The sequence below is a fragment of the Brachionichthys hirsutus genome, chromosome 10, assembly GCF_040956055.1.
Source record: "Brachionichthys hirsutus isolate HB-005 chromosome 10, CSIRO-AGI_Bhir_v1, whole genome shotgun sequence".
NCBI lineage: Eukaryota > Metazoa > Chordata > Actinopteri > Lophiiformes > Brachionichthyidae > Brachionichthys > Brachionichthys hirsutus.
This window is the reverse complement of record NC_090906.1, coordinates 7,741,219-7,767,346: the sequence shown is the minus strand read 5'-3', so window position 1 is coordinate 7,767,346 and position 26,128 is coordinate 7,741,219. Positions and strand designations below refer to the sequence as shown.

The following is a 26,128-nucleotide window of genomic DNA, read 5'->3' as shown; positions in this document are numbered from 1 at the left end:
GGTTGATAAACGTCCCAAGAGAAGAAGCTGACGGTCAGAAAAACTCCACAACTACAGCCAGAAATCTTTCAATCCACAAACTCTTTCTTTCAAAGTACAAACTATGATTGATGTTCCCATTTTGACTGAAAATGTGGGAATGATCCCTGGAGGTCAAGGTCTTGACATAGTGGGCTGGGAAACAGTGTGCAGAATGAATTTGTTTGAAATCATTGACTTCCAATGAACAACATTCCAGCTACAGGTCTGGCTTGCGGAAAACCCCAGCATGCTCTTCTATAGGCTTCAATTTTAGGGAGTGTATACAAATATTTTAAAAACGTGCCTTTACATGGAAAACTGTTTTCTCATAAGCTGCAATGTGAAGAGTTCACTAGTAAAAATAAATAAATAATCTTCCTAAAGCCTGTACGATATTCATGGTGGACCCAAATCATTGGATTTGTTTGGTAATGGTGACTTTTTAATGACAAAAATCCCCCAAAATTTCCCAAGACACCCTCATTATTATCATTGAACACCAGCAGAGGTGAAGCAGAGATGACCCGAGATAATAGCAGTGATCCAACAGTTGAAGAAAACAACACCTTATACCTAACACACTGCTGCCATCAGACCTGCAGCGATGGCTCGTCTCCTTCTGCCTCAGGCCTGGCTTCGTATATACAGCCGAGCGCATCGTGAGCTGGGTCTGTAACAAGTTTTTCTAGACATGCAACATTTTGTTTTTATGGCTCATGGGTTTTATTACCTGACTGTCTGTCCAAATAAATCATCCAGTGCCTGCATGAGTTCTACTTTAAATCTATTCATCACAGACATGAGTCGCATCCAACGTGTTTTGTTTCCTCTCAAAACAAGTCAACTCGCTCAGTGTGTTGATCTGTCACTTTTGAAAGGTGCTTAATATGTATGAAGGAAGGGGAAATAATTCACATTCCTGCTGATACGATCAACAAGCCAGAAACCTTTAAGTATCATTTCACAGTGGAAATATTTCTTTTTTAAATACATTATGTTGAATGCCTCCCATTTAATTGTTTCATGCAGCCTGATGGGTGTTTTCTAAAGCATGTGGTCTAACAAATGTGAAAATACCATCTTATTTCCTCCAGTCTGCTTTACACAAGATAAAAAGCAGCTACGCTTGTTAAGGTTTTGTTGATCTGAAACTATAATGGCTGTACCACGCATATGCTGTAATAAATGATGATTCAAAATACTTTTTTCCCACCACTCAAAATGAATGCTGAAATGTGGTTGACAATTAAGTTCTCCACACCTTCCTCCTCGTGAAGCAAAGTAAATATCTATTTTGATTCATTCAAGTTCTTGTTTAAGTAGATGCTAAACGACCTTCCCCAAAAGACACTGTAATAACTGTCTTTTTTCTCCTGTAGTGAGCAAGATCCCAGCATGCATCCTGTGTTTGGCACCAGCTCAGCAGAGGCAGGATGCATTTCTGCAGACCGCTGTGAGCAATGAAAGTTGCTGGTAATAATACGATGCATCGCAGAATAGTTTTACTGCATTGATATAAGAAAGATGTCGGGGCCCTGGTTGTTGCAGAGCTGCAGCTGTATCCACCGTCACGCGTTTACTGGCTAACGCTGTACACAAACAAATACAGGAAGTTACTTGGATATGTTTGGACCTGGTCTTTAGTTTTTTAGGCCATTTTATTGTTTTAGCTCAAGTGTATTGACTGTAGTAACCTCTCAGATGTCAGGGCAACAGCTGGACGATAGCATTACTTTGGAAAACAGCAAATGTTTTGGTTTGGCGTGAAAGGCACAGTTAAAGTAGACAAAGGCAAGTTACAGAGAAGCTCATTTGCTGATCATGGAAGAGCAACAAATGGATACAAACAAGAGGAAGAAGTGGATAAATAATTATAACCAATTGTGTAGAAATCTAAAACTTCAGCAGTGATGCACATAAAACGTGATTCAACAGCAGAGTTTTAAAAAGGGAGGCCGTTTCTCTGAATTCTCTTTTCAGCGATGGGCAGCCGTGTGTCAGTGCCTTGCTCAAGGGCCATGACAGGCAGCTTGAGGTAAACTGGCACCTCTCTAGTCCACTCTTTATTCTGCTATGCACTCCCCAGGTCTCTACAGACTGAGCTACTGCCTTCGCTTATTGTTCAAATGAAGCTTGCTGATTTATCTTAGCGAATTAAAAATGTCTCAGGATTTTTATGCACACTTTAATGAAGTGAATGTCTTAAATATTGTTAACTTCAGATTGCTAGCATACTTTTCCATTCTTGCATTGTTGAAATGTAGCAGTTAATATTGCCATAGGCATTGTTAACATCTTGGCAGGCCAAAATGACGGGCCACATTCCAGAACATCCCCACTTTGTATAAGCCCAAGTGGTAGATATCTGGTGGGATGTTCAGGCTTGGCGTCCTTCACTCATCACCCTGAAGTGCCTTGACCCACAGGCTTTGGCTGGCCGGCCGCCAAAGGCGTCAGTCAGACCCGAGTTCCTCCCAAACGGATGTGGATGTCTTCATTATGGCTGTCACAGCAGCTCAGAGACCTTTCAACACAGACACCTTTGGCTTTCCTTAACACAAGTGTGTTTTCTTGGTCTTGGACAAAAAAGGTACAGATGCCAGTAGAACACCACCAGAGTAGGGGTTCAGTTTAATTTAGGGTTTGGGTTAGGGTTATGACATCATCTGTGCCTTAAGTTATATTCTCACTAATCAAATATATCTAGAAATGATTCTGCTCAGCTCCATCCGGCAGCTGAAAAATGTATATATTCAAAGCAGAGCATGAAAAAAATGCAACATTTTCAACCCTTGGGTCAAACCTACCTAACCGGGTTTCAGCAGCCCTCGTTATGACTTAATGGCTCACACTAGATTAACTATGTGGAGCTCAGCCGTTCAGAACTGGAGAGGCGAAACGTCTTCAAGCTTTTCCGAGAACCCGAGTCGGCTTAATTCAACAGAGAGATCGACAAAGGAAGCAGGTTTGGAAGAGTTGCTGAAATATGAACTGTGAAACAGCAGAATAATGTGCAAAACTAACAAGCGCTTCCTGATTTGTCACTCTTTCACAGTGAATGGATGATATATTAGGCGTTATAGTTACATCTGATCCAACAGCTGGCTACATACGGTTTGATTATTTTAATTTGAATGCAATTCACAGCAATAAATATGTAATCATGATTAAATAACCTCATATTGAAGGCGCAGTGGGTAGCGCTGTGGGCAGCAAGAAGGTCATTGGTTTGATCCCACCAGGGGAATGTCTGTGGTGCGTTTGTATGCTCTCCCCGTGTCTGTGTGGGGTTTCTCCAGCTTCCTCCAACCACATCCAACATAGATGAATTGGTCACTCCAAGATTTTTCCGTAGCGTATGAGTGTGTGCTGCGTGTGGCCCCTGCGATGCACTGGCGACACGTCCAGGGTGTGTCCCGCCTCTCAGATGCCGTCAGCTAGGATAGGCTTCAGCAACACCCGTGACCTACAAGGTGGACAAGGCGACTGTAGGCGAGACTATCGAGGTTGTCTCGGCTACAAGAAAACGGATGGATGGATCTGCGAGTTCAACGAAAGGCCACTAGTGAGTGACGGGACATGGATTTAGATACCACCATGCTTCCTGTCAAATATGACGAGAGGGTTGAGGTAGAAAGAGGGCAGCATAAAATAGCTCAATGGGCTAGGCAGGTTGAAAACAAGTTCATGTGGTTAGACACAAACGGTTCCTAGTTATTTTTGAGTTCAGGATTTGGTTGATTCTTTTACCGCAAGCTAGAAGTGGGTCACTTGAGGAGTGACTCATTAGTTGCATTTGCAGTGGAACCTCAAAATGAAATATCCTTTCAAACCCACAAACACTGGATATTGTTAAACCCATTTTGTTTTGGCAGCTGTCTCTATGCCAACAGCTCGTAATTACCCTCCCGGAGGATATCCTTTTATCATCTTCCTGTAAGCTGTTGATGGCTTGAAAAATGGCGCACATAAACGCGCCAAGCCCATCCTGCCATGTCAGGTTGGGAGGCTTTTGCTGAGTGGTTTTCTGTTTGACTGCAGTCATTTTGGTACCAAATGACTTGCAAAAAAACAGAACAGACCAAAATACAGCCAACTCGCCATGCCATGAAAGACAGCTGCATCCCGTTTCTACAGAAAGGGGTTCTAAAGGCTGAAGCTGACAACTGGTGTCGCTGAAGTTCCAGTGTCGTGTTTCCAGGAAATGTTACAACAGATAATGGCAGATTTCGCAGATTGCCTCGCTTTCATTCAACAGGTTCCCTCGCTCTTGACTTCATCCATTTTCTTGTAGATTCAACGGTCGCAATCGTCTCATCTGCAGCTGCTTCGTTGCCTTGCAGGTCGTGGTTCTGCTGGAGGCTATCCCAAGATGCCAGCTTGTCGCGCGGCCACACGAAAGACGAACAACCATTCGCGCTCACGCACACCTACGGACAGCTTGGTGTGACCGATTCACCCAAGTTACATGTTTTTGGAGGTGGGAGGAAACTGGAGAACCTGGAGAGAACCCATGCAGACATGGTGAGGACATACGAACTCTGTACAGAAAGGAATCGAACACGGAACCTTCTCGCTGTGAGGCAACAGTGCCACCCACTGTGCCTCCTCTCTTTCTAAATTGCAAAAACTTGAACGCAGTCACAAAAACGATCAAGCGCTGTGACGACACTGGCTCGGATGATGACCGCCCCGGGAACGGGAGAGACCAAGGGTCACCTCTGCTGCTGAGGGCAAGTTCATTCGAGTCACCCGCCTCAGAAATCACAAGTTAACAAGCACCCCAGATTAGACCATCCGGTTTGTGTTTAGTTGGACCATCACTTATTTTTCAATAGGACAGCGATCCAAATACACCAACAGGCTGTGTAAGGAATAATTGACCAAGGAGGAGAGCGATGGAGCGCTGCGTCAGGTCCATACAGTGACAAAGGCCATGGATTGCAAGGTTGAATTGAATAACATGGTGAAATATGTTTGAACATATTAATTTATCAGACATGACGCATTGCTTTTATAGTTACTGACTAGCCCAGACAGCAGCTGTTTTTTTTTTTACAAATGATTTTAATAATTAATAAACATGTAAGTCACATAGTGTGATTTTTTTTCTTTCAATTTACGCCATTCATTAAAACGATAATGTCTGACAATGACGTCAAACATTATAGGCCATGTTTCTGGTTTATTTACTCTATGACTCATACTTTCTGCTTTACTCTCCATCAGTGTTGCCAGATGTGCGATCACTAATGCCAAAAAAAAATCCCTCACTGTATGGTAATTTGAGCTTTTCAATGTCTTAATATTAAGGCATTGTAATTTTCATTGGCCAACATCAACAGGTGAAGTCAGCGTCTGCGCTTACATGTCTTTTCCTGCAACAGCCGATCAAGCTTACCAAGGCGTCGAAACGACAGTCGACCCTTTGTTCAACGCGTCCTTTAACAATGAGGGCGGAAGGTGAAGAAGTTTGGGAGGGGCCTTTGAGTCCAAACATAAACTGCACCGTCAACAAGCTGACAGAAATGGAGGTGGGAAATGAAGGAATAAGGAGGTAAAGAGGATGCATCTGACAATTTCAATTAGCAATTATTTTGTATGCCAATTTTGTATACAACTTCTGATTGTATGCCCCGCCCCAATTGGTGTCACTGGTGTCTCATTTTCTCCTATTCCCAGCGTATGGAGTCTGTGTTCCTTCCCATTGCTGCTGGCCCTCGGGGAAAGTTTTCTGACTGAAAATTTGACCTCTTTTTGGACCTTTGCCTTCTCATCTCTGTCTTTTTTTTGCCTGATAGCTCTTTTTTTGGGCAAATGAAAGCGATGCTGCATTGTCTGTCTAGTGTCCTGTGTGGTTCCAGTCGTAACAGATGACATCAAACACGCTCTTTTCCTTGCTGCTGTCTTGTTTCCTAATTCTCTGTCCATGAATGCATCTCCTAAAACAGAAAAAACAAGTATTCCCTTTTACACAAACACACACATCTGTATGTGGCGAACTTAACTTTATTGGTCAGTGCTAAATCTTTGAGTAAACGTAGCGCGCGAGCACGAACAGACACACACACGCACACACACCTACACACACACACACACACACACACACTTCCCCTAATTATAATGTTTGAAAAACCACGATTTTGCAACATTCGGAGAAACTAAATCACTCATCAGGCATCTTGTTCACAGCCAAACCTGTAACCCTATAGCACAGAGCTTTCTGGCATTGCTGCGAGTTGCGATTACATAGTTTATTCTTTGAATGTGGAGCTGTGCCTGACCTATCCTGATATAATTGTGTAGTTGTGTGTGTGCGTCGCTCTGTACTCAGGTTTGGTTTGGTCCAAAAAGCCCCCCCCCAAATGCAAACACACACTCAGCTGTGAACACTGGGCTGACATCACTCCACCCTTCACCCAGTGACTCATTCACAGAATATTCTCTTTTCCTCCTCTCATTTCTTTTTGGTCTCCATGGCTAAAAGCATTTTATTTTGTGTTAGCCTTCAAGCTGCTGTCGTGCAACATCAGTATCCGTAGTTACATCAGCACATTTCTACATGTGCAAATTAGGCTACTGCATATTCTTGTAATCAAATGCTTTTGAGTAAATGGGTTAAAACCTGAATTCTAAAAAAAAAAAAAAAATCTAAGCTGAAATCAGATAAAATATTGCAAAGGGGGGGGGAATAACATCTAATAATGAATTGTTTTTTTCAAGGACCTTAGTGTTGCACCACAGCAACAATACAAGCAACATTTACCTCGGCTAAAGTGAAGTATCTCCACTCCGTTCTCAACTACATTGTAGCACGCAACCAATCCGAGCACCTGTGAAACGCATTAGCCCACAGAAAATTGGTTCCATATGAGGAGACTCACTGCCACAAATGGTGTTTCGCATTAACCGCAGATCTTGGGATGAAATTGTGTTGGGTTGAGAAGAAGAAAAAAAAAACTGTGCAAGAAACAAGTTGGATAGCAAACTTACTAAGAGAAGCAGGCTGCTCCACAAAGATCTCCATACGGAGGGAGCGTAAACAGGGTAAAACATGACCTGCCTTGAGCACAAAATGTAATTAAATGATCGGTCCATCAACAGCCTTTCCTTTCCTTTTGAAAAGAAGTACTTGAAGTTTAGGGTCTTTATTCATGTGTACATCTAGGACAGGTGCAGTACCTGCAGCAAGTATGCGCACCACACCAGCTGTCCTGTAATTTTCCTTATAGAAACTTGCAATTACCTCAATGTTGATATTATATAGACCTTACATAAATGGCTTATCTTTTCTAATCTGTTATTCAAAAGGCTGGCTTCAGTCCCAGACATGTATACTTCTGAGTGAAGCTTCACCCTCCAGCATCTATTTAGATAAATGGTGTGAATTTAACATGAATTCCTTGTTGAGCCAAAAACATGACACAACAAGCTTCCAAGACAGTAAACAACAACAACAACGGTGAGGCATGAATCTTTGTTGTTTTATAATTATTCCTATATAATAGTTTGGGAACACTACATTTGATTATTTAGCATTCATGCATTCACATAATGACTAAAGAATCAGAATCAGTTTTCCTGATCAAATGTGTTCACAGGAATTTTACTCAACCCTACTTACAATGTACATGATGCAGCTCCGAGTAATATTTGTAAAACTGTACTGAAGTTACCGATGACATTGTGACGACTAAGGGTCAGATTTAATCCCAATCATAGTTTGGGATTTTCAAAAATAAACTGTTTTTGTGATTGTGACAATTATAAATGGATATTTATAATATTTAATCCTAATAAATAAATACTATAAATACTGCTAAGTAAACACCCCACCCTTCCATCTGTTCTGTAGATGCCTCTTTTGTAAGAGTCACTCTGGATGAAGCATTTAGTCAGTAATTTGCAATGTAGTACACACAGACACACAGACACACACGCACGCACGCATGCACACACGCCAGGAGCAGCAGCATTAGTTCTTTCCGTAGCCCTGCAAGTTAGAGCCCACATGTAATTTTATGTTTTGTGAAGTAAGATGCATCAAATGCAGAATTCTGATTCAGAAATCAATGAATCAATAATTGTATCTAGTTTAAGTGGTATCTCCACACTGGTCAGGTGGGCCAGTCTCCAGGCTCGCTCAGATGGTTAAATTATGCGTTTCACCCATAAGGGAACAATCAATGCCACGGCTGACAGGGCCTCAACTATTAACCCCTGATGCATTACCCTGTGCACAGTTTCAACAAAAGTGCTGCAATGGATCCATTCAGCAAATGCCATTTAAGTCTTTGAAGAGTCATGCGCTTGAAAATCCAAGTGCTCGCTATCCCTAAAGTCCCTGGGGTGCAAAGATTCTGTGGGAAAAACCCTGTTGATCAAGTCACAAGAGGTAAAATACTCTCTAGTCTCTGCTGAACATCTGGTGGAGAAATGGTTCTTTCTTCCGGGGGCAATCCTCTCACATTTGGTCCGGTCGAAGGTCCTCGTCCAGCAAGACCTTTCTGAACTACTGCAAGTACATGCAAGCCACCTGACACAGCATAGTATATCTCTCAGCTGAAACAGTGTCATAAATTTGAGAGCCATGTCTCTCTTGAAGGATTGGGGTCGGGGGGTTAGGGACAGAAGACAGATTGATGGTGGTTACTATGATTACTATGATTACTATGATTAAGAAGTCCACTCATACTCTAGATTTCTCCTCTCTACCCAACAGGGCCGAATGAATGTGTAGTCCCCATTATAGTCAAAGTTGGAAAGCATAGTGAGAAACAATGAAGTGTAATGTTTCAATGCTTGGCAGCCCGACGAGTTCAGCCAGAACTTCTAAATTACACAGTTCTGGATACCTTTCTGCTTGCTCTTTGGAGATTTATAACCTGCCAGTGCAAGCCAACACAGCCCTTTGGCAGGCAGGGGATTCCACATCCGTGGAGCCAACAGAGAATTTCAGGACACATTTCAGGGATTGGAGCCTGACTTCAAGGGCAAACTCAATAAAATTTTCAGCTCATCAAATTCTATTCATTTTACTGGCGTATTAGAGGCAGAAAAAACAGCGGTGAAGTCACTGTCAGGAATTAATAGGTTCTAGAGTCCCTAAATCCTTTTTGTATATCTAATCAGGATACATTTCTTCCAGCATGACCAATACTAAAAGTACCTGGTGTACTGGTGTCCTACTTGTTCGTGTATTTCTTAATTTGTAAGTTACATTTCAATGTATACATCCTTCCGAGGTTTAGTTATTGAGTCATGACCATTAGAAGTGTTCAGGATACAGTATATGATTACTACTAATAATAATAATTTCCTCCTACTCTGTTATTATTGAAGTTAATTTTAGAATCTATATCAATAAATATTTAATTATTATATATCCAAGCCTCTTTTAAGCTTTGATGGAAACCAAAATACATGGTGAAAAAAAAAAGTTCACAAAATAACTATTGAGTAGAAGTTCTCCAACAGATCTGCCAACATACTTTGATGCCTAAAATCATTATAGTTCCCCTTAAAATTAACAAAGCTGAGCCACAGCTACAACAAGTTTTCTTAAAGCCAAACACATTTAAACAGTTAAACTACAAGAACCATGCAATGATGTTTAAAATTCTATCTGCATGAGGTGTTGGTATCGCGTTAACGTTGTCATCGTCATCATTACTCTGTCATAGTCATTTTCTTCACCCGAGTATCTGTAAGTGTGGGAGGTTTTGCTTCAAGGCCTGCTAAACATTGGCTAAGCATGAAAAGAAACTAATTACTCCCATCAGTCTGCATGGAAGTCAGGCTCAAAGGCATTAATGAAAGCACACAAGATTCAGCAAATGGACAAAAATACAATCACTTTTCCAACAATCAGTATGTAAAAGTGCATTAAGAAGAAACAGCTGACAGCAGGCTAGGAAATTATAAGCTTCATCCTTCTAAAGGAGGCAGCGTCCCTCTGAGGGCCGTCCAAGTACACACATACCCTGTTTTCAGATCTCAGATGGTAAATGTACTAACTCTTTCCTATAATCTCAACTTCCACATGTGTGTACGTCTCTGGATGACGGTGACACTGACCACAAATAAAATGAAAACAGGCCTGGTTCTTAGAATTAAAAAAAATAAAAAATACAATCCTTCCACTGATGTTAAACTGCATCTTCAGATAATCTGGATCCAAGAAACACCACAATGTCAGATGCAAAGGCTTGAAATCAGAGAGTCCTAGAAGATGTGAGAATCTATAGCTCTGTATCTGCAGTCCCAATGAGAGCATGCTAATAATGCTCAGTCACTTCAACTCAGTTCAAGTCTTCACATCGAACATTAACATGCAGCTGAACTTGTAAAAGTAAAATTAATGAACGATTTAACAAGTCTTTGACGCAATATCTCTGCAGCAAGGGTTCAGGGATGCGTCTTCCGTCATTGGCCGACTAAAAGCACCTCAAAATCTTGTGTGAGGAGTGGTTTTGGTTACTGCATGGTATAAAAGCTCATAACAGAGTTACACTCGTGCAAACAACCCGATCCTCTGAGTAAGCACAAAACAACGCATGTGAAACTCCTCCAAGAATCTCAGCTTTGATTTATCCCAGGGTAATGGTAAAAGCAGCGAGCATGTTTTACAATATAAGGGATCTCTGCCAGGCGTGATGAAGAGGAGGGAGAATACCATATATGTACGCAAGCAAACACTTTTGTGCAGCAATGGCATCTGTTTTGGATAAACAGCACATGTTGCTTACGCTGATCTTCTGCAAGCGAGATTTTGACAAATAACTCCAAGGTTTATCATACTAATATAAACTGTCTCTGTCTTTAGGTTGCATAAGTCACCTGCCAGCTCATGTAAAACTGACTAACATGTTACTCATTTAATGCATGCAGCAACAAAAGTGTAAATCTGACCATGTGCAGTTTTACAGGGTTATATGTGCACTGTTATTTGAAACAGACATTTAATACTGGTGGAGGTATAACCGTGACCTCACAACCTGTTTATGTTTTGACCAAATTCTATTTGTCTGTGTATGCAGATGACTGATATTCAACTTCTATATAATATATTAGTCCATTTAATCAGCTTCCTATGCAGCAGCTGCAGTCAATATAGTTGAACAGTTTAGTTTTCTCAAGACAGATCCAGAGTGAATTCTGTCCGGGGAGGCGCCTCCTGTGTGTCCGAGCAGGCCGGACATTCCCCACCTGGCTAATGAAGCATGCCAAGAAGGAGCCTGATAGGATGCAGGGTAATAGCATCATGGAAAATGCACGTGAGACAACAACGCACACTAAAAGCTGCCCCTCAGCTCTGACACAATAAAGTCCGTAAGCTTTGGAAATAAAATGGAGCTTGGATGGTAAATACAGAATGTCGGTAAGTAAGATCAAATCACTCGGGAGATGTTTGCCAAGTCTTCCTAATGGCATTCTGGAGATTTATGGGAGTGCCGCGGGACAAATTTCTATCTTAGTTTTATTTTCCCTGGACATCAACTCACGTGTTCATGAATCCAGTTCTATGTTAGAATGAATGTTTCATTCAACCGATGCTCATATTTGGCTTTGCTGTCTCAATTTAATCCCACAGACATATCTATTTAAAAAAAAATAATGTTTGTAACCTTTTGACCTTGACAAGATTATGCAACCTATTAATATGTAAATAGGAATCGACATGCCTCGGACATGAGGGGTTATTAATGATGGTGGATGGTGAGTGAGCAGAGGATGAAAACATTTGCATTAAATATGAGTATATATACAGTATGTTGTGGTTTTCATTTTTTCATGGCGTGTTTTCTGTTTCCTGGTTTATTTTGATCCCCCCCCCCCCCCCCCCCCCCGTTGCATCTTTGACTTTTCACTTCCTGTCTTTGTTTCGACCTCCATTGATGGTTGTTTTCCTCAACTGTGTTGAGTTCTTGCCTGTTCATTACCCCTCGAGGTACGCAGTCTGTGTTTTCTGTCCTCACCTGTCGGATCGTCTCTGTTCCTCACATGTTCCTGGTATGCTATATCTTTTAGCCTACTATAAGTTTACCCTGCTTCTTTCGTCCCCTGCTTTAGATACAACATGTTTAGGACTTCCTTTTCCTTCTGTGTTTTGAACCTTTTTGTCTTTTTTCTTACATTATTTTGGAACATTTCACTATGGACTACTTTTTTAATATGCATGATTCTTCCATTATCAAATTGCTGATATGTATTTGTGTTTCCACCTCATGTCTGCACTTCACCAAAATCCTAACAGATCAATCTGGACACCTAAAACCAAGGAGATATGAGTTTTTTGGGAGGAGGACAATAAATTGTGTTCACAGTGCATGAATTCCACTTCGATGGAACGCAGAAAGATTGACTGCTGTACAACGTGACTGAACTTCTGCAAGTGCCAGTTACTGAGAGGAATTCTTACTCTTTTGGATTAAGTGTATTTTTTAATATTTTGTGGTATCAAACATCTTGGAGGAATGGCAATGTGTATAAAAAAACCCCACATTTATCTTTTTTTTTTGGACAAATGCTTCATGAGTTGTTTTGCATTTCTGTGAAATATAGTCTGTTATCGTGAAGCAATTTCTAAACAATGGAAAACTGGGACAGCGAGACGCCCAATGACCCAGATGTGCGATTTATTATTATTAACGGAAAACAAATTACCTTTATTTCCAACATGGCTGAGGAAATGATGAGGCGATGTGTCCCAGAGAGCAACAACAAACAGAGCTCTGATTGGCGGTGGCACAGAAATCTTAATTCTTTAGAGAATGACATTTTATCAATATCATTAACATATTACATACAATAAAAATATTTTGGAAGAACAAGAAAAAACAAAATCCTCAAGATAAATGATATTCACCTTTAGCACATACTGAGAAATGACTCAGCACTGGAGACCGTGGACATGGCGTTCATGTGACGCCTTAAGTTGTAACACCTGATGTTCTTCACTCAGATAAAAACAATGTCCATTTTAAAACTTTACAGGCTCTAGTTATACTGTGGCAGGAGAGACGCGCTGTAAACAAGCTAGCATGACAAGCGGTCGTAACATGGTTGTTTTGTAAGACCAAATTCTTCAGTTGTAATAAATAAGTAGAATGGAAATATCTTAATTATTGCGCTACGCATGCTTAATTATACACACAAACCTAAAAGCCTGCATGTTTTAGAAGCCCTGACATAAATCAATGTGCTGTCTTTGTTATCCAGAGGAGAGTGGCCTTAATTAGAACCAGAAGGCTTTAAAGACCCAAGTCTTTTAAAGCGCTGCCTCGTCAATCCTTGGCGTCCGCGAGCTCGGCACAGGCCTGCAATTTGGGTTTCATCTGTAACATCTGAGCAAAATGAGAAACGCTGGTCCGTACATGAACAAAAGTAAACAGCTGGCGTGCACAGAATCTCAGTTTAGACATCAAGTTGTGTTTCACTCAGTTAAAAATGACACAACAACACACATCCTCTTCGCATTATCAGGGTCTGGTATACATATTGGGTTTTAAGGTGAATTATTTGAACTCAAAGAAGTATGTGATAATAGATACGCAACAGAAGTTGGGATAATGACGCGTGCAAATCAAGGAAGCCATTAGCCACGAACGCACACGCCACAATGAGGGTATTTACAGCACGCAGTAAATTAGGTTTGGATTCCGAGAGCGTTGAGTCCGTGCTGACACGCAAGCATTTTTACAGAGACTTTTCAATCTGATGCGTTTGGAACGCTCCTGTCACCCATTCAAGAGGCGACAGATGTTTAGATTTTGATCATTGCAGAAGAGTAACTTCATGAAGTGATTTTAGTTGATATACGCTCTGAAAGGACTGTCCCCCACCCCATGGCCTCCTCACCTGGGGCCAACCTGCACACGTCCAGGTTGGCCTTTCTACCTTTGTCAGGAAGCGCCTCAGGTGATGCTCTGCAAGTGACCTGTGGAATTTTACTGTGATTTTTCTCAGCCGACCCATAACTCACTGTTGCTTCTGTTAATGCACACAATTTAATGCAAATCCGTTTCCAGGTGAAAACAGTTTGATTGCTGAGGAACACGTATGAAAATGCGAATTGATGATTTTAAACGATTCTTGGTGTTTTATTTAAGGACAGGAAAAAAAAGAGCATGTGGGAAATCCAACCTCTACTGATTGTTATCATCAGTCAAGTTTAACTAAAGCAGAACATTAAAAATGAGTTTAAAGAAAGCGTTGCTGTTTAAGAGCAGCATTTTATTTGGCTTTTCTGGAGCTGACATTTATAAGTTTAAATGAAATTGTATTGAATGTGCAAAGTCAATGCAGTGTGGCCATCGTGGCGTTGAATATAATCAAATATCTTCTCCAGAAAAAAGAACTGCAACATGTTTTTTGGTGTAAGACTGCTGGTGAGTTAAAAGTCAGTGGAGAGCTTCAAAGTTTAGCAAGAAGAAGTTGGATGATTTATAAATTTAATTTTGTCATGGCCATTGAAAAAAACAAAACAAGTGAAACCATTTGACACAAGCACGTCCTGTAATGAACTAAAACATGCACACATTTCCTGACCATGATTGTTGCAAAGAAACTTATAGCGAAGTATTTACATTTTAATTAAGACAAAGTTTTAACAAGCAGAAATTACAGGCAAAAGCTTTTAAATAAGCTGTACACAAATATTTTTACCGCAGGAGTAAAATGGATCAATTCTAGTATAGCAAGTTACAAACTAAAAGCTAAAAGATATCAACGTCATCGAACCGAACAGAGCGAACAGCCCGTGTCCAGACCACATGGGGGAATTTATCTTGCTGTTGCTCGGCCCAGAGACTCTTTGGTTACGAAATATCCCCGAAGAGAAGAAATGCTTTTGACTTTGACAGATTTAATTATCACGCCTCATCTGCAATAACAGATTACTCAGTTCATTTGTCTGCTCTGATTGAAATAGTGCCATAGATCTACTGATCAACACCAGCAATGCATTTTCAAGGTGTAATTTCTGAGCTATTTCATCCTTTGAAACTTATTCTAAGTTGTGTCTGTGGATGAAATGTTTGCTTTGAATTATTTGCATTAATCTTCAATTAAATATTCAGGCCGATCATCATGATTAGAATGTTGATATGGTTTCGATGGGCTCTCAAGCAGCTGGAACTTATAAACCCCGTCATCTTAAGTGTATGTTTTGACTTACAAGATATTTGCATTCCATCTGTTTACTGTAAAACTACCCCCCACACACTGATGCCAGTCCTATAAGGTCACCACTTGGGTCGAGTTTCCCTTATTATTCCCCTTACAGTCCAAAGTGAGGGGCACACAGTTCTCATTTTGCAGCTCAACATGTGCTTTGATCCATTCGTCAAACTTTCATTAAGTAAGCCTAATAGTTTCAGAGAAGTGGTAATGACATGTCTTTGGTTGCATTTCTCCCCTTCTTCCTTTGCCATTTTGGAAGACAAGAAACAGTACAAAAGCAAAATGTTGGACTCAGCAGAGAGCCATGTAAGGACATACCAGTCTGAGAAAAGCTGATTGAAAGCACCTGGTGGTAAGTGCAGCAGAGAGGCAGGTTGTCATGCTGCTCCGGTGCAGAAAGCCAGCCAGTAATCTCACAAGGTTCAGATGAGGCCTTTGGAAATACAGACAAGATACATATTTGAGTCTGATTAAGAAGCCAGATTGCCAGAAATGGAGTTGTTGAGCTGAACTACTTGTGCTAATCACTCTCGCGTGTCTACTGACAAACACAGCATTACCTCATGTAAAGATGGCTGCCATTGACGGGTACAATCTTCTAAACAGGAACTTGTTTAGAAAGGAAATGTGCATCTACTGCTTTTATCTAATTTACTGGCTGATGATTTATCCCAGCAGTGCAAATGTGTGTGGGTCCTAAAAGACAGCGCAGGCAGGACGACCAGTCAAAGCAGTGGGCGTCTCAGGATTCATGTGTTTTGTCTCTGAATGTTGGAGGAATCCGTAGAACCTCGGCACCCTGCGGCGCGTTACTCGACCCACCCCTGCTGGCCTTCGTCATAAAGCAGCACCGTCTGGATGTATGCGCGTATTAATGCGCCACAACATCCCTGGGAGCATGTCCACAAGGCAAGCCATATTTTAAATATTTTATTTACAACCCTCAAGTGTATTCCTTCATGCTAACATTTTTATATTACCTGCCCCGATAAGTAAAAAAAAAAAAAATGCATGTGGTTCGTCTTTAAAAATGATCTCAGGTATCTGTGTCTGCACTCAGCAGGACGTAAACACTCAAGCCAAATCAAAGAGACGTTTTACGGCACGCAGCAGCGGCTATGTGCCAGACAGTAATACTGCAATCTATCACATCAAACGCTCACATAGTGCACGAGGCACAATGAAACCAGAACGCAGCGCGTGATGTAATCAGCGTCTTTATAGGGGACAGCTGCTCATTAGACCACATAAAACTCACCCTGCTAGTTCAGCCTGTTGATTGTGGTTTCCTTTTTCAGTGCGCCCTGCTGGTTTGATATTAAGTACCCTTAAATACTACTTTTAATTGACTTATAAGATACGGCTAGCTACTAACCCCCATGTTGCAATGTAATTAATTGCAGCAACGAATGCACTTTAATGTGGAACTTTTTCCCTTATTGCATCACAAGCATAGCCATCATCCAATAATTAAAGACCACAATGTACAAAAAATTGAGACCGTTTGCAGAGTCAAAGAAAACCAATGACGCCATCCATATTACATGAATTATTCTAGTGTCCGTAGAATCAGCTTCTTCGACATTCCCACTGCTAATCGCTCGAGTTGTTGCTCAACAGTCATCATGTTAGTTTGACAGGGCCCAGCATTTTAACCCCTGGGGTTCGTGCAGTCGGACCCCCCAGCCACGCTGTAATGAGTCAAAATCACGTCACAGCAGAGCCGGTGCTACAGCATGTTTCCACGGATTGGCAGAGAAACAGCCATCGAAGCAGGAAAAACCTGTCTGCAGTGCTCCAGGATATCTGGACCCACCTGGAGATTCTGCGATGCATCGTTTCAGAACCAGTCATCGTGCAACATGAATAAAGTCACCTCTAGTGTGAGGATTGTGAGTTCAAGAAGCAAGACACCCCCACACTCTTACATATTGTTCATTCTTCAAGTGTGCAACACCAAGAAACAACCACTTTGTTTTGCTGCCTTGCTTTACAACACTCATATTTGTTTGCCTTTCTGGTGTTTAAAAGGTCATATACAAATATACATATGTACAAAGTGATATGTCTTGATTTGGAGGACCAGCCTGTACAAACTCCAGATTTGTAACGTTACTACAGTTTCACGGAAACAGAGGAAATGTAAACACAGGATTTACATAATTATGAAGTATTCAGCAGCAAGACTATTTGACGGACACATATTCATTTACATATGCAGAGGCGTCATTAATGGACCATGCCACCTCGTTCATCACGTTTAATCTCAAAGGAGCATTAACTTATACTCACTCATTCCTACACCGTTTCTGGAATATGTGTTGGCTTGAATTCCAACTGAGCTGTAGATGACAAGATTTACGGCAACAGGTGGGATTTGACAGGTGGAGGAACCTTAAATTCCACCGTAGCAGCAAAGAAAACGTCGTTAAATACACTTATTATATTTTATTACGTGCTGAAAATATGTACAGTGTGATTCCATGATTTACTCTGACATAATTACGACAGACTGATTCCAGACCCAGACTCAGAATTCAGGGACCATATCCTGCGAAGGCTTCATTGGTGACAAGATTCATTGATGTTTACATGAATGAATGGACAGAGCATCTGAGGCAGAGAAGGAATGCACTTTCAAATGGAAATACTCACGTTATTGGAATACCCTTCCACAAAACTGATGGAAGATTGGCCTTAAACAACCGTTAAATGTGAATATGCAGCGGTGTGATAGTAATTGATGCTCGTTGGCTAACATTAGCAACTAGCGTTGCTGGAACACAGGGAGTATATTTATGTCGAACCGATGTGGTTTTCAAACAGTAGGAAAGGTCACTCCCCTACAAGCAAATAATCAAAAAGGGACAAGCTGGAAACACAATACAGAGTGCAGTAGTTAGGACATTAGACAATCCTCCTGTCTCAAATACAGTAAAGGGTGAGGAAGAGGAGGATAAAAATCCAGCCAGATCAGAGAGGAGAGGAGAGGAGCAATGAATGGGCTCTTCCTGCTATTTACTGGATAGAATGAATGAACGATGAACTGAATACTTTCATTGCTTATAAAGATTTAGGAGTTACTAAAAACGTTATCTTAATTTACACTGATCTTAATTATTTAAATTGACATTTCAAAGTTTGCATTCTCAACTATTAACATTAAGACATCACTCATGATATATTGCAAATCTAACTATTTAACAGCGACGTCAGTCAGTTGAGTGTTTTAATCGAGTTCATAGTTCATCACTGTTAGTGTCTTTCGTGCTTTACCAACAGTTAGTAACTGATGCCGTGGAGCGAAGCTTAGAGAGCCGAACAATAACGTCCTAAGGATTCTTACATCAGGTAGGGACGTCATAAAGATTCAGACAGCGTGAAGGTGTTGAGGTGACATTCATGACAGCAAAACCAACGCAATCCTTCACTTGGCCATTCACCTGTTCATGAAAAATAGAATGTGTGCATGACGTCATCAAGAATGAAGGGAACTCACCTGATCACAAATCTTCTGGATTTCTTTGGTCACATCCATCGTCCCATTCCACAGTTCAGGTATGTCTATCGTCACAAATTCAGATAAATTTTAAAGAGAAATTTGAAATTTTGTGCCTAAAGTGTTGAACCATTTGTCTGTACAGAGTAATCAGGCCTGCTCACACGTGAAACCTGCCCCCATTCACTTGCTGTGTGGAGTTTAATTGTGCAACCACAATCTTTGCGTATTTACCCTCACTGAAGAGGAGGCGAGGGTATTGCAATTGGGTGCGTTTGTCTGTTTGTCTGTTTGTCTGTCCGAGCGCATAACTCAAAAACTAGTAACCCAATCGACTTGAAATTTTTACACAAGCAAGGTTCTGTCCGTGGCTCGGTCTTCCCCGAGAACGTTGATCCGGATCTGGATCCAGATTCTAGAATTATTTTTACATCTGGAATCGTGCCTGTGCTGTAAACTGCCACTTTAAGAGGGAGGGACACGAATGGCATGATGGGGAAAAAGAGTCCAGGAGGACTCTTGTAGTACGTTCCGGAGCAGCAAGCTAGAGCAGGTTTGGCCCCTCTGATCCGGAAGCCCTGTTTATTGTCTCACAAGATCCAATAGTCTTTTGGAGGCGAGGGCCTGCAATCTCTGATTGTCTTTCTAGTTTTGGTTTGCTTTGTTTCTATGAGAATTCCTTTGTGCTTTTCCTGTTCGTACACAGAGACGCTTTATTTAGAAGGTTCCACATGTTATTAAGATTTTAATCACTTTCATGTGCTCAGTCATGCTTAAAAAAAAAAAAAGTCAGGGCCTTGATTCTAAATGTAGGGAAAATATTCACTTCTCACCACCAACCACACTGAACAATCTGATACGCACACTAAGATGAAAGAAGATGAAATTTGTCATTGTCAAGACAAACTGTTGGCCTATTTCAGCATGCTTCCTGGTTTGGTGACATTCCATTCATCCAGCCACCGAAATGACAAGAGCCAGTCAAATACATGCTCCAATTCACTGCTGTGAATTCTTCATATTGAGAAGTTGAATGCTTTATTTTAAGCAGGAATACAGCACATGTTTCTCAAAATGGAACAAAATAGTCTTTTTTTATTTTATTTTCCAGATAAGAATTTTTATAAAACAGGTCACCGATGACGCGAGCTGAATGAATAAACTACAAAAAATAAAAAGTAATTCTTTTTAACAGGCACTCCAAATTTGAAGCAGCCAGCAAGGATAAAATGGATATTGTGGTTTAATGATGAATGTATTTGGCATCAAAACTATGTATGTTTTTCAATCTTAATGACTAAATGAAGGGGTTCATATGATCACATGCCATCTTCTGAAACCATCTGTTATACAGCAGCTCACATTTTGTTAATCATTGGTTACGTTGCCTCCATTCAGAGGCACGCTGTTACTCAATGCATTGTTCTCATTGTCCTCTATGGTGTCACATACTGGTCCCAGTGGTACTGGTGAGTGCTGGGCTTTCACTTTAAACACATCCCACTTCTCAGGAAGAATACCTTTGTTGAAGAGGATAGAAGCCATGTAGGAGAAGAACAAGATGGAAGCAGTGGCAGACAGCATGGAGATGGTCTTAACAGGAGCGTATTGGACATAAACTCCATCCTCAAAAGTGCATCCTGGGAAGTGGACGACTGGTTCCAATCCCAGTGATGGCTCTCCACTCAGCAGTCTCAACACCAGTCCCACCACTACACCCATTATAGCGCCGTACCCATTGGAGATGCTGAAGAAAAGGACACAGAAGAGTTCGGGGAAGAGTGTGATGTAGCCCAATTCATTACCGATGGACATGACGACAATGACGCTTTTATTCCACATTGTCAGCAACGTTCCAACCAGACCCAAGGCCACCACAGAAGCACGGAGCATCCACTGGTTCTCTCTGTCTGACGCCTGAAGAGAAGAATAAAATAGAACAAACAAAATGAAAAGATGGTTTCAAATACTAATATATATACATATATATATTTATTTTGTGTTGCATATTCAATGTCCCTCCGGTTCCCATCTCTCACTCTTGATTCTTTTCTTTATTATAGTGTGTGTTGCAGCTCAGGATGGTCTGGCCAAGCATAATGAGACACACCTGATCCTTATCCCACAACCGACCCGCAGCCCACTTATGCTCTGCTCTTCGCTTAGGTGTCTGTCCGCCAGATTATGCTTTCACCTTTGTGTCCACGTAGTGTTACCTCCTGTATGTCCTCACGTTTCCGCCCGTCCTCTGCCGCATTGCAGGTTCTTTTGTTGATCCCTTTATGGCTGTGTATTTTTGTTATCTTCATTAGCGATGCCAGCCTTTCCTTCGTTGTTTCTCAGATCTTTTCTTTTTTGCGTTTTCTTGTTGCATGAGTATTTTTTGTTATTATAGGAACTACAGAACATTTTTCCTTGCCACTGCGTCTGTATTCTGGGTTCCACACCTCAGTGCAGACCGTAATACTACCAATAATATTTCAACGCTTCTCATCACACACTGACAGGGAAGAAAAAACACAAATTCATTTTCAATTTTTTCACCTGGGGTCTCAGGACGGTCTTGTAAATGTTGGCTGTGAACACAGAAGCTCCAGAAAGCAAAGCAGAGTCGGCTGATGACATCACGGCGGCAGCCACGGCACCAATGCCGATGATAGAGATGAAGGCTGGTGTGAGGTGCTGCAGGGCGAAGGGCAGAGCTAGAGCAGCTTCCCCTCGCCCATATGGAGACAGAGAACCATAGGCAGTCTGGTTCCAGTCTGAGACATGGACACAAAGGAAAGCTGTTACACAATCTATGTTAGTGACTTTCACACTGACCGTTTTGCTTTTAAGATGAACAGATCTTCACTCAACACTCTGCTTTTTCTGCTGATCATGCAACCTGGGATTCACAATTAATTCACCTGAAGAAGTGTGCAATTATAGATAATGTTACACTGTGAAAACCTAGCACGTGCATATGTCTTAAACTATTACTTTTTCAAGAATGACCTCTATCATGGTTTTTTTTGTCAGTTGCGAGTTTGTGTGATTGTCTATCAGATTGTATCCCAAAGAAGTTTAGGTCAGGAGATCAGTTGTTTAATAAATCATCCAGTCAGTGGTTATTTGAATCATTACAAGCCCACAATATATTTATCATGCCAGCAATTCCTGCCCACTGTTACACAAACTATGAGACAAATCAAAGCTGGTATTTTGAAGTTACATGAGTGCATGTACAGTATATCCAAGTTGGCCTGTCTTCATTTCAGTGCATTTCCCAGTAGCCTAGCAATTAGTGGCTCTGGATGAAGACAAAAGAGCCACCTGGGTCATGAAGTGAGTAATATGTAATATACCAGGATCGTTGACATTCAAGAAACAGTCAACGTCATTTATAATAATTTCTTTGAAAAATTACCATGATTCAACACATTTTTTCTCAGCTCAGGCTTGTTTCTAAGAATGTTGTTTCTCAACCATCGGAAGAAAAATCCTTCTATTAGGTAAAACAATATTTTGTTTCATATCATGTGTTGCATTTGTTGTGATCTATCTTTATTGTGCGAAGAACAAACTGTGACTTGGTGAATTTGAAATGTACGCCCCTAGTTTTATATCACAAGCACAAGGTACATTATTATCACCTGTGGATGCAGCAGCTACTCCAAGGAGCACTGGAGGTATTGCCATTACCAGCAAGAGGAAAGCAGCAACAAAACAACTGAGCTTGGCGCTGGCTGCAGAGGAAGCTGACAAGGTCCTCTGGTGGAAGCCCTGGCACCCCAAACCTCCCAGAGTCTATAAAGTAAAACAATGAGTTGTATCATTGAATTATTACCAAGGAATCCACACCCATCTTAAACTTTGCAGCAGCCATCATATGTTAACTCATTTCTCCTTGGCAGCGCAAACCGGTTCTTCTACAATTAAAAATGCTGACTTTTGGAATACGTATAATATTTATCACCATTCTACAGATTTATGAAGACACTGGTGTGTATTAAATGTGATAAAGTACACATTTTGCCTCCTTACAAACACAAAAAAGTAATCAATTATTGTCCAGGTCTTTTTCAGCTCTCGTTGACCAATCCAGGGAGCATGTGAGGTGCTGTTCGTCCGCATTTGACTGATGTCCATGGTGTAAGGACTCATCATCACAAATGGAACACAGATGGTCTGAGAAAGAAATGAAAATAGAAAAAAAAAATTGTTCAGAAACATCTGGGCTTTTTGATACCAGTTTACTTTGCAAACAGAAGAATAACTGCTGAAACCAACTCACCAAGCCAACGAATATGAGGATAAGCTGTATAATATCAGTGTAGGCCACAGAGTAGAGACCGCCCATCAGTGTGTAGAGAACGGCGACAGCAGCGGAGATCCAGACACAAAGAGAGAAGGACAAATCCAGGACAACACTTGTGGTTCCTCCTGTGGAAACGCCATCATCATCATATATATACACAAAAAACTTTACACTCAAATGAGCATGACTATCCTCTACCTAAAGAACTCAGTGTTGATGTCACCCAGGTCGCATCCACAAGAACTGAAACTAGGCTCAGTCCAGCTGTGACTACTTTCCCATACTTGTTATGAAAAGGGTCCAACATCGTCAGGCAGTTTCTTTCTCTCATTGGTCTGACAAAAAACAGGCCGCCTTCATTAAAAGAAAAAGCACAAATCAAGGTGTGACATTCTACTATAGCAACGGTATTCATCATGCATTAACACTAGTGGTGTAACGGTACACTAAAATGTAATATCGGTTCGGTTTCTTGAGGCGCTCGGTTCGGTTAATATTCGGTGGAACAAAGGCAGAAAAAAATTACTTAAAATGCTTTATAAAAAAATGCAAACAGTAGAACTTCTATAAATAAATAAAAGCGACCCATTAGGGTGATATTTCTAATAAATTATACTCTTAGGTTTTAATATCCTCTCAAATGTAATTCAAAAGTCTTACCAATGATAAAAGACATACTGAATGAGACTGCCACTACCAGGGCCCAGCTTAGACCCATGGAAGGTGTGCACACCAATTCAACAATGCCAACAGTGAAGCCTCCTCCGACCCATGTAGCTACAGGACAGATGAGCAAACAGGGAATCATTTTATGGATAGCAACTTTTCACCAGGGATCAAATGAAACATTTGTTGGGTTAAGATGGTTGTGTTGTGGCCATATGTCAATTTAGGAAGTGTGACGATGCGTAGATTGAACTTGTGTTTTCTCTTCTGATGTGACGGTAAAATATCATATTAATAATTTTTCTTAACACAAAATTATTCTGAAAGATGGCCAACACGTAGTTGCAATTGCAGCAAGAGCTCCAGAAGCATTAGAATTGCAATTAAAACCACATGCCGTACTTTATTATGCCTTAAGCCGTGGGCCTTCACAGAATTTCCTTACGACAATAAAGAATCTTGAATCTTGAATAAGATGACATTGGTAGTTTGCTTCACTTATCTATGAAAATGGTGTTTGTCTTATCCTTTTATCATTCAAATAATGTATTTAATATTCAGGAATTTATGGAAATCAGTTACATACTTGGGCGGCTCGGTGGCGCAGTGGTAAGCACTGTTGCCTCACAGCAAGATGGTCGCAGGTTCGTCTCTGACTTGTGGCCATTCTGTGAGGAGTTTGCATGTTCTCCCCGTGCCTGCGTGGGTTCTCTCCGGGTTCTCCGGCTTCCTCCCACCACCAAAGACATGCAGCCTAGGCTGATTGGTGATGCTAAATTGTCCGTAGGTGTGAGTGTGTGTGTGGCTGGCTGTATGTCTCTGTGTTGCCCTGCGATGAACTGGCAGCTTGTCCAGGGTGTCCCCCGCCTCTCGCCCATTGACTGCTGGGATTGGCTCCAGCTTGGCCCGCGACCCGATAACGGATTAAGCGGTTAGAAAATGAAAAAAAAAAGTTACATACTTTAGATACTAGTCTTGTGAGCCGTGCTCTCCTTACCTGTCATTGTGAAGATTCCTACCACCCAGTTAATGCTACGGTTTCCCAGCAGGGCCATGTCCAGTCCAGTGGCTGCACTTTTCTTTTGCTTCTTTTTGGACTTGAAAGATGCCCAGATTCCAGTCCCAAGGACCAGCAGGTAGAAAACCACCATCACGATCACACCCGGGATGTTGACAGCCATGTTAAACTGTTTGACTGTCGTTGCGACTTCCTGATGCACAAGTGAGTGATTTGATGAGTCACATGAGGGATGGCATTTCAGTGAAGGTTGGCAACCTTTTTCACGACGCATGCCAATTTACAATATACTCAAGCCCAAAGTGCCAAAAATTATTTAATAAAATCTGTGTTTACAGCTTTCCCCCCCCCCCCAGCATTTAGACATGTTTAAATTACCAAAGGGCCTTAGCCGATGGTTATATGTAATAGTGAACACCTATAAATTAGCTTATAAAACTCACTGCAGCCAAGAGGAAAGCCTCCTTCATGTATTCTGTGCAGTGGGGCTGATGAGGAGACAAGCAGCAGGTGTCCAGAGCAGCACAGGTGATGTGGATGAGCTGATGACGGGTGTGGCAGGCGGTGTGACGAGCGTAGAGCAGGAGGGTGGAGCTATGTGGCGCAGGAGGGCGGGGCTATGTGGAGCAGCAGGGTGGAGCTATGTGGAGCAGGAGGGTGGAGCTGGAGGGTGGGGCTATGTGGAGCAGGAGGGTGGGGCTATGTGGAGCAGCAGGGTGGAGCTATGTGGAGCAGGAGGGCGGGGCTATGTGGAGCAGGAGGGTGGAGCTATGTGGAGCAGGAGGGCGGGGCTATGTGGAGCAGGAGGGCGGGGCTATGTGGAGCAGGAGGGTGGGGCTATGTGGAGCAGGAGGGCGGGGCTATGTGGAGCAGGAGGGTGGAGCTATGTGAATCATAGCGCCATCACATCCGCAGGTTTAGGTGAAAATAAATGTTATAAAATGCTGACCTTTAGTATCTTCCATATTACGGGAAGTTTCCGATATGGAGTAACACTAAATATTTCCAGTTATCCCTGTCATTTGCATGTCTTTGGATAATCTTCATCTGAATAAAATCCATTCTAACCTCTCTTAAAACCTCAGGACTTCAAAAGAAGAACTGCATAGAACATATTATTAATAGTTAAAGTTTAGGAATATCACCACGAGCCATCTGCTTCTGATCCCTCATGAGTTGGCATGTCTGCACGACAGACATCTTCCATATTGATCAAAGGCCTCTGCACCCCTCACAACTAGAGATCAGGGCTTTTTGTCACCCTTAATAAAAACCTTGAAGCGCTTGAATCTACTCAGAGACACGAGGGATCCAACCTGCGCCAAATTCAGTTCCCACTGTTTGAACTTTTAATGCCTGTAGGCTTTTGTCTTGTTGTGATTGATCAAAAAGAGATCATATGGCTTCATTTATAGTGAGTTTCGGCTGAAAGTGACCTCAT

The 26,128-nt window shown here is 41.5% G+C and overlaps 1 protein-coding gene across 1 annotated transcript; it reads right to left on the bottom strand.

The window, feature by feature from the left end:
• Nucleotides 1–20,017: 20,017 nt before the first annotated feature.
• Nucleotides 20,018–24,850, bottom strand: LOC137900529 (high affinity choline transporter 1-like). Its single transcript, XM_068744628.1, has 8 exons — nt 24,667–24,850; nt 23,664–23,780; nt 23,202–23,357; nt 22,980–23,128; nt 22,730–22,873; nt 22,339–22,492; nt 21,248–21,465; nt 20,018–20,620 (listed from the first exon to the last, which is right to left on the bottom strand). Exons 1-8 carry the CDS (start codon nt 24,848–24,850, stop codon nt 20,072–20,074), a joined length of 1,671 nt encoding a protein of 556 aa, XP_068600729.1. The 3' UTR covers nt 20,018–20,071.
• Nucleotides 24,851–26,128: the final 1,278 nt, after the last annotated feature.